The sequence below is a fragment of the Balaenoptera borealis genome, assembly GCF_965194805.1.
Source record: "Balaenoptera borealis genome assembly, chromosome: 19".
NCBI classification, from domain to species: Eukaryota; Metazoa; Chordata; class Mammalia; order Artiodactyla; family Balaenopteridae; genus Balaenoptera; species Balaenoptera borealis.
The window spans coordinates 54,417,345-54,425,797 of record NC_138878.1 but is presented as its reverse complement, the minus strand read 5'-3'; the positions used below and the strand labels follow the sequence as shown (position 1 = coordinate 54,425,797).

At 37.0% G+C, this 8,453-nt stretch overlaps 2 protein-coding genes across 11 annotated transcripts in view; one reads left to right on the top strand and one right to left on the bottom strand.

Moving 5' to 3' along the window:
- Window positions 1-8,453, bottom strand: part of ZNF790 (zinc finger protein 790) — a 95,077-nt gene that overhangs the window by 40,416 nt on the left and 46,208 nt on the right. The gene's annotated exons all lie outside the window — the stretch shown is intronic.
- ZNF345 (zinc finger protein 345) overlaps window positions 1-8,453 on the top strand; it is a 50,889-nt gene that overhangs the window by 9,708 nt on the left and 32,728 nt on the right. For 4 of the 8 annotated variants that reach the window (XM_082367388.1, XM_082367387.1, XM_082367386.1 and 1 more), the window contains one exon: window positions 3,933-6,738. The exons of the other annotated variants lie outside the window; for them this stretch is intronic. In XM_082367388.1, coding sequence (XP_082223514.1) covers window positions 4,011-5,468 — 1,458 coding nt within the window. In that variant the 5' untranslated portion in view covers window positions 3,933-4,010 and the 3' untranslated portion in view covers window positions 5,469-6,738. Of the gene's footprint in view, window positions 1-3,932; window positions 6,739-8,453 lie in introns of those variants that run through there. 8 annotated transcript variants of the gene reach the window in all.

Genomic DNA, 8,453 nt, shown 5'->3' with positions numbered 1-8,453 from the left:
TACTTTTAAAAACAATCTGTTTCTGATTTCTGTTTTCTTTGAAAATTTTCCAACATACAGAAAATTTGAAAGAATATTCAGTTATTTGCCCCATATAGCCATCAGCTAAAATCACCAATTGTTAACATCTTACCACATTTGCTTTATTTTTCTAAATACACACACACACGTGTGTGTGCGTGCGTGTGCATTTTTTTCCCCTGAATCATTTGAAAATAAGTTGGGGACATCCTGACATTTTACCCTTAATACTTTTAGCATGCATCTCCTAAGTATAAGGACATTTTCCAAACAATAACAATGACATATCAAATCTATGAAAATTAATATAAACTCGCTAGTACCACCTCAAACATTTCATGTTCAAATCTCTCCAGTGGTTCCCCCAAATGTCTTTTTTTAGCTGATGTTATGTTTTTGTTTATTTACTTGGTCCTTTGCTTGATCTCAGATCCAATCAGGATTCATGTATTATTTTGGTTGTTGGGCTTCATTGGTCTCTTTTAATCTAGAACAGCCTCTCATTTTTGTTTGTTTTATATGACACTGAATTCAAGACAGTTGCCTTATAGAATGTCTCACAACCTTCATTTGTCTGATGGTTTTCTTATGGAAATAGGAGGCTTAGATTCGGCTTACCTATTTTGACAAAGGTGGTACGATGTATTCTATTGCATTACATCAGAAGGCAGAGTGTCAGGTTGTTCCACTGTTGATGATACCAAGTTTCATCGTTTAAGGTTAAAGGTACTGAGTACCAAACCTTTCCAGTATAAAGGTACATGTTTCCCTTTTTAGTTAGTAAATCATATGTGGATCGATGCTAAGAGAGTAAGTGAATATCCCTTATCTTGACCATTCACTTTCTGATTTTAGAATCCATTGAGGATCCTTGCCTGAATCAATTATTAGATTGGTGATTTCAAAATGGCAATTTTCAGATTCCTTCATTCCTTCTAACATCCTGCCTGATACTTGGCAGATGCTTAGCACACTTTCAAGAATGATCTCCTCCCATTAGATGTTGACCTGGCTTGCATGACCTTCCAATGTCTTTCCTATTTTCTGTTTTTTTCTTAACTGAAGTATAGTTGATTTACAATATTGTGATAGTTTCAGGTGTACAGAAAAGTGATTCAGTTATATATATATATATACACATATGTATATATTTCAGATTATTTTCCATTATAGGTTATTACAGGATATTGAATATAGTTCCCTGTGTTATACACTTCCTGTTTTCTACTTCCATATTTTTGTACTTTTTAAAGAGATTTTTCATTTATCTTTTAACTCTTCTAATGATATGTTTTAATTCCCACTTTATATTTTCATTTTCTAAGTATTCTTTTTTGCCTCTTATTCCTTTTATGTTATCCTATTCTTCTATCATGTGAAATGGCTTCTCATATCCCTTTGAAGATATTAGTGGTGGCTTCTGGAATTTTGTTTTCCTATGTGGTTTCTCGTCTAAGTTCCTTTGGGCTTTGTTTTATCTATTTTATGTTACAGGATTTCCTCAAATGATGATATTTGTATCAGTATTATAGAGTGGACACTGAGAAGCTGATTTAACTTTTGTATGCCAGTTAGTAGACCTTCTTAAGTATGTAATGCTCCCATTTCTTAAGCCTTTCTGGGGTTTGCAGCATAAATCATCCCCTTCCGGGTTTTCCTTACTTTTGGGTTAGGTTTCGTCTTTCTTTGTTAAGTTGTTCGTCATTTCTCTTCACGCTTTCCAGCTTCAAAAGTTTTGTTGCTGCTATTTCCTCTTCAACTTTCTTTGACTTTGTGGGTTCCTTTTGTTAAAAAGCCAGTTCATTCCTTTTAATGAGATTTTTTTAAAGGACAGGAATAACCACATGTGATTCACTTTCACTGTTTGAGAGAAAGTATATCCTTTTCTAGAGAAATATTGTTTTTAGAAGTTTATTTTTAAGAATAATGAATTTTGAGACTAACTTATTATATTAGCCATTCAGTAAATGTATTTTGATCTTTTTGTGTGTGCCAGGGTTCAATCTGACTAAAGTAACAGACATTACCCTTGCTTTCCTCAATCTTGGCTCTATGGTAGCAGACAGACATTAAGCAAACACTCAAAAAAATATGAAATTTGCTGGGGACTTCCAGGCGGTCCAGTGGTTAAGACTTCGCCTTCCCATGCAGGGGGTGTGTGTTTGATCCCTGGTCGGGGAGTTAAGATCCCACGTGCCTTGGGGCCAAAAAACCAATACTAAAACAGAAGCAATATTGTAACAAATTCAATAAAGGCTTTAAAAAATATAGGAAATTTGCAACTGTAGGGGATAAATGTGTAATCATTCATTACCAAACACTAAACACAAAGAAAGGAAGAAAAAAAGAAAAGTAAAAAAGTGCTTTGAGAAATAATGGCGAGATGTGCAAAATTAAGACTGAGTATTCAGAAAAGATCTTTATTAGGGTATGCCAGTTAGCAGAGATTTGAACAATGACCAGGAACTTGCAGGTGAAGAGTGGGGGCAGTGGGAAGGGAGGTATGGAAGACTATTTCAAGCAGATTAAATTGTTGGGTAGGGGCATGTTACAGTTTAGTGCATTTGAAGAACAAAGTAAGGCCAGTGTAACTAGGGCTTATTGCTGATAGGAGAGAGGTATCATCTTGAAGAGGCAGGCAGTAGGCAGGTCTCTGAGGAATTTTAAAGACCAAGTTAAGGAGTGTGGGTCTTATCCGAGGGACAGTGGGAAACCATTGAAGCATTCTGAGCAGAACAGTGCCAGACTGAATATCACTCTGGCTGTTAAGGGTGCAAAACTGGAAATGCAAGCAGCTAGATAAAATACAGCTTTCATATCCAAGTAAAAGATAATTTTGGCTAGAATTATCTACTGACAGTGGGGATGGAAAGAACAATTTCAAGACATATTTAGGCCGAGTCTAAACAAGCTTGCTGTTTGAGTATTGTAGGAAGAGAATGGAGCTGAAATGTTTTCACCTTTTGTGGCTTGCGTTATTTATTTTTTCAGGGTCTTAATTGATGTCTCTGAATCCTTTTATTTTCCTGGTCACTTTTATGGCATATAAGTCTTCCAAAACTGTGGCGTTACTTTACACAACTGTGTAAATATCAATACATTAATGTGATTTCAGAATTATTTCAATAATCATCAGAGCTAGGGTTCAGAGTACTCATCTATCTGCATCCTCCTTGTAATTTTCCAGAAGTATCACATTACCTCCTATCTTCTTGCCCCTTTTCTCTGATTTTAAAACTACATTCTCAATTACTCTGCTTTTGGCCTTTGCTAAGTCCCCTTTTTTGTTCTCCCAAGGTTCTCCCAAGGTTAGCCTCAAGACTTCGGATTTTACCAAACGGCATAAACAAACTATATTCTAACCACAACAGAATCTTCACTCTCTATTGCTCATTCCAGACTTACTCAGTTCATTAATCTTTCATCAAGATACTGCTACATCTGAAGTAACTTTCTCTTCTATCTCCATCAGATTATATGCAATTTATGACCATCTAGCCTAGATTTTTCCTTCCTGGTGTAGTTACTTAGAGCTCCAAACAACCCTAAGAAATGGGTTAAATGATAATTATACTCATTTTTAAATGTATATGACACTAGTTAACAAAATTGAGTTGGGGCCTGGACATCTTTATATTTATTGAGCTCCCCATGTCTTTAGGGTATTTTTATCTAAATCACTATGTAGGAACAATTGACTTAATCTCTTTTCCTAAATAACTCCTTCACCTTCTAGTGTTTCTTCTCATTCTGTTTCCTTATCTGTTTGTCAAAATGCCCAATCATATATGAGAACTGTATAAGCCACTCTATATGAAAATGAGTTTCAGTTAAGTCTTTTCCTATCTATTATAAAAGTTTCATTTCTCCCAGAACACAAAAAAAGTGAATGTTTTTATATTTTCTTTCAGACTGTGAATCAAGGTTGAGACCAAGAATTATTTCTGAAAAAGGATATTTATGGAATAGAATCATCCTGATGGGAGATAATGGAAAGACTTATAAAAAACAGCATTGAGTGTTCAAGTTTCAGAGGTGATTGGGAATGTAAAAGCCAGTTTGAGAGAAAACAGGAATCTCAGGAAGGACATTTCAGTCAAATGATATTTACTCCTGAAGACATACCCACTTTCAATACCCAGCATCAGAGAATTCATACTGATGAGAAACTCCTTGAATGTAAGGAATGTGGGAAGGATTTTAGTTTTGTATCAGTCCTTATTCGACATCAGCGAATTCATACTGGTGAGAAACCTTATGAATGTAAAGAATGTGGCAAGGCCTTTGGTAGTGGTGCAAACCTTGCTTACCATCAAAGAATTCATACTGGTGAAAAACCTTATGAATGTAATGAATGTGGGAAGGCCTTTGGTAGTGGCTCAAACCTTACTCACCATCAGCGAATTCACACTGGTGAGAAACCATATGAATGTAAGGAATGCGGGAAAGCCTTTAGTTTTGGATCAGGCCTTATTCGACATCAGATAATTCACAGTGGTGAAAAGCCTTATGAGTGTAAGGAATGTGGGAAGTCCTTTAGTTTTGAATCAGCCCTTACTCGGCATCACAGAATTCACACAGGTGAGAAACCTTATGAATGTAAGGATTGTGGGAAAGCCTTTGGCAGTGGTTCAAACCTTACTCAGCATCGAAGAATTCATACTGGTGAGAAACCTTATGAATGTAAAGCATGTGGAATGGCCTTTAGTAGTGGTTCAGCTCTTACGCGGCATCAAAGAATTCATACTGGTGAGAAACCATATATATGTAACAAATGTGGGAAGGCTTTTAGTTTTGGATCAGCCCTTACTCGACATCAAAGAATTCACACCGGTGAGAAACCTTATGTATGTAAGGAATGTGGGAAGGCTTTCAATAGTGGCTCGGATCTCACTCAACATCAGAGAATTCACACTGGTGAGAAACCCTATGAGTGTAAGGAATGTGAGAAAGCCTTTAGAAGTGGTTCAAAACTTATTCAGCATCAAAGAATGCACACTGGTGAGAAACCCTATGAGTGTAAGGAATGTGGGAAGGCCTTTAGTAGTGGTTCAGACCTCACTCAACATCAGAGAATTCATACTGGTGAGAAACCCTATGAATGTAAGGAATGTGGGAAGGCTTTTGGTAGTGGCTCAAAACTTATTCAACACCAGCTAATTCACACAGGTGAAAAACCCTATGAATGTAAAGAATGTAGAAAGTCCTTTAGTAGTGGTTCAGCCCTTAATCGGCACCAGAGGATACACACTGGTCAGAAACCCTATGAATGTAAGGAATGTGGGATGACTTTTGGTACGGGCTCCAGCCGTACTCAACATCAGAGAATACATACTGGTGAGAAACGTTATGAATGTAAGGGCTGTGGGAAGGCTTTGGAGAGGGGTTCAGAAATTCAGCAACGTAAGAAAAGTCATGCTGGTAAGAAGCTCTGTGAGAAACTATAAATTGGAATTACGTAGTTAAGGAACCATACAATAAAGAGAATTCATACTAGTGAGAGTCCCTACAAATGTAACTAAGGTACATATACTTATACTTTACCAGTTAGTCAGTCTGAGAAAATTCATACAGAAAATGAACACTCTGAATAAAATATTTGAATATTTTAATCTAAATTCATTCCTTCATTACTTTCAGAAAATTCATACTTGTCAATATTATAAGTTGAAAAACCTTTTTATTGTATATTGCATTTATTTTAAGCATCGAAATTTATTTGGGGGCTAACCCTGCTACTTTCTTTTTAATGTTCTTAATTTTTTGTGAAGTATACAGAATTACTGATGCATTTTAAAATTATTTTAAATTATTGAGGGTCTAATTTACCCTTTTTCTCCCTCCCCCATTTCTCATACTAACACCATTTATTTAATAACCATATCTATTTTTATATATTTTTATTGCATGTTTGATGGTAAGTTTATTTTTATACATATAAAGCTTCAATATCAGGTCAGTCTTTGTTTTTAAAATTTGCATATCTGTCTGTGTATCTGTGTGTCACCCTGTTTGTGTTAAGTTACTGTTACTTTTACATATCCTTTAGTATCTTATGGATATGTACCTTTGGGAAGATTGTTTTATTTTCCTTTTAGAAACTTATATTATTCTTTTTGCAGAACAATTTTCCTCCATAAAAATGTAGATATGAGTTAAAAAAAAAACAGCTCCAGTTATCTGTAATCTTACCAGTCATAGACAGTCACTGTCAAATTTTTGGAGCAAATCCTGTAAGATTACATCTGGCATTGCTTTTGAGAGAAAGTGTGATTATGCTATAACCAGCCTTTAATATTCTTTGTCTGTGAATATATTGTTACTATTCCATTGGCTTAAAAGTATTTACCTGTTTTTATCAAACCCCCATTTTGTCAAATACTGAAAATTTTGCCATTATAAAGAGTTACCTTGTTGGCCCCTTTTGAATGTGTCTGCTTTATTTATTTGTTGTTCATTTTAGAGATAATATGTGGCTCTCTTCTGCTTTTACTGATTTATACATTATAGGTAAAATTGTACTTCCCTTTGACTAACATCCCGACCTTAGTTACTTCCCCAAAATAACCAACTTACTTATTCTTCCAGATCCTTTTGTATGCATATATGATGTGTTTATGGTAATGTGGGCCTAATTAGTGTACTTCAGAGGCTGGTTATGGGGATTCTACAGTTGTGCCCATCACATAATAAATACTTGGTTAGTTTAGCCATCATCATTGTTATCTTCTCAGTCTTTGTTATTTATGGAAAAACTGTTAAATGTGATCTATACCTTACTCAACATCAAAGACATTATCACGGAAAAAAGACATCTATGTAAGTGAATACAGGAAAAGTTTGATTAACATTTATTCCTTATTGAACAAGGAATAATTCATCTTAAAGAAAAATAAAGACTGTAAGTGTAAGAAGGCAAAATACCTCATGAAACTTATGCTTCTAAAACTTAAAAAATAGGATAGATCCTTCATAAAAATCTGAACACTGAAGAATAACATCAGCCTCATGGTGGCATAAGATGCCCATCAATTTTGCACACACGTCCCCTTTTAACAACTAAAACTTGGCATACATCCACAAATTGCCTCTGTGGGTGTTGTGGGATCCAACACTATATACCAAGGGACCTGGGAGGAGTCTCAACCACCTGTGTATCAAGTAATAGGTGGACAGTCCTTGGTATGGGCTGTTGAACCAGCAGGAGTCTGTGAATCAGCCCTAGTCCCTCTTGGCTGCAATTAAGGTAAACCTGGAGACTGCTGATTTGAGCAGACACCCACAGATGAGAGAGCCTTTTAGAAGTCCAGGTTTCCTGAGGAGAGATTCCAGCACTCTGTTGAAGCAGTAGAAAAAAAAAAGTTTGAATGCATTAGAAAGAGTAAGATGAACTTTGCCAGCACTCAGGGCCGCATCTGAACAGAGCAAGGGAAGCAACTGCTGGTGTCTGCCTGGGCAGCACATTGGAGACAGCTCAGACCTCTGTCTATAGCTGACATGGGCTGAGCGCCCATGCAGGCCCCCCCCCTCTTGCTTCAGCGCCCCCCACCTGGGGCAAGGGGCCTGGTGCTGGGAGAGGGGAAAGCACACACCTAAAGAAAACAGCCAGCTTGGGCCTGATCCTCAGGACTTCTGCTCCAACAACTTGGAATCAGACCCCGCCCCCAATAGAGCAGTGACAGCTACTGAGCAGAGAAGTCCCACCTCACTCCTAGCTCCAGCTCTAGCCCCTCCATCTCCAGCCCCACCTCCTACCAAAGTGATAGCTGCCAGCACACCCTGAGGAAAGATGTGATTGTGTCCACAAGAAATCCAGCTCTCCCACCAAAGGCATTGGGCACCTGCAGTCTGTATAGGGACACTCCCACATAAGAACATCCCTTCAGGACTGCAATAGGTAACTTTCATCTAAGTTTATAGAGGCAGAGAAAGTTAAGCAAAATGAAAAGTCAGAGGGACTTCCCTGGCAGTCCAGTGGTTAAGACTCCATGCTTCCACTGCAGGGGTCATGGGTTAGATCCCTGGTCAGGGAACTAAGATCCGACATGCCATGTGGCACAGCCAAAAAAAAAAAAAAAAAAAAGAAAGAAAAATTCAGAGGGATTGGTCTCAACTGAAAGAGCAAAAGAAAGCTCCTGAAAAAATAATGAAACAGAAATAATTAACCAGATAAAGAATTCAAAGCACTGGAAATAAGAATGTTAACTGAATTAGGGAAAAGAATAGATGAACACAGAATTTTAACAAGGAACTGAAAATATTAAAAAAAAACAGAATTGAAGAATTAAGTAGCTGAAATAAACACACTAGAAGGAAGAAATAGCGACTAAATGACAAAGAAGAATGCATAAGGGATCTGGAAGATAGACTAATGAAAATCACCCAATCAGAACAGCAAAAGTGTCTACAGCCATACCACCCTGAATGTGCCT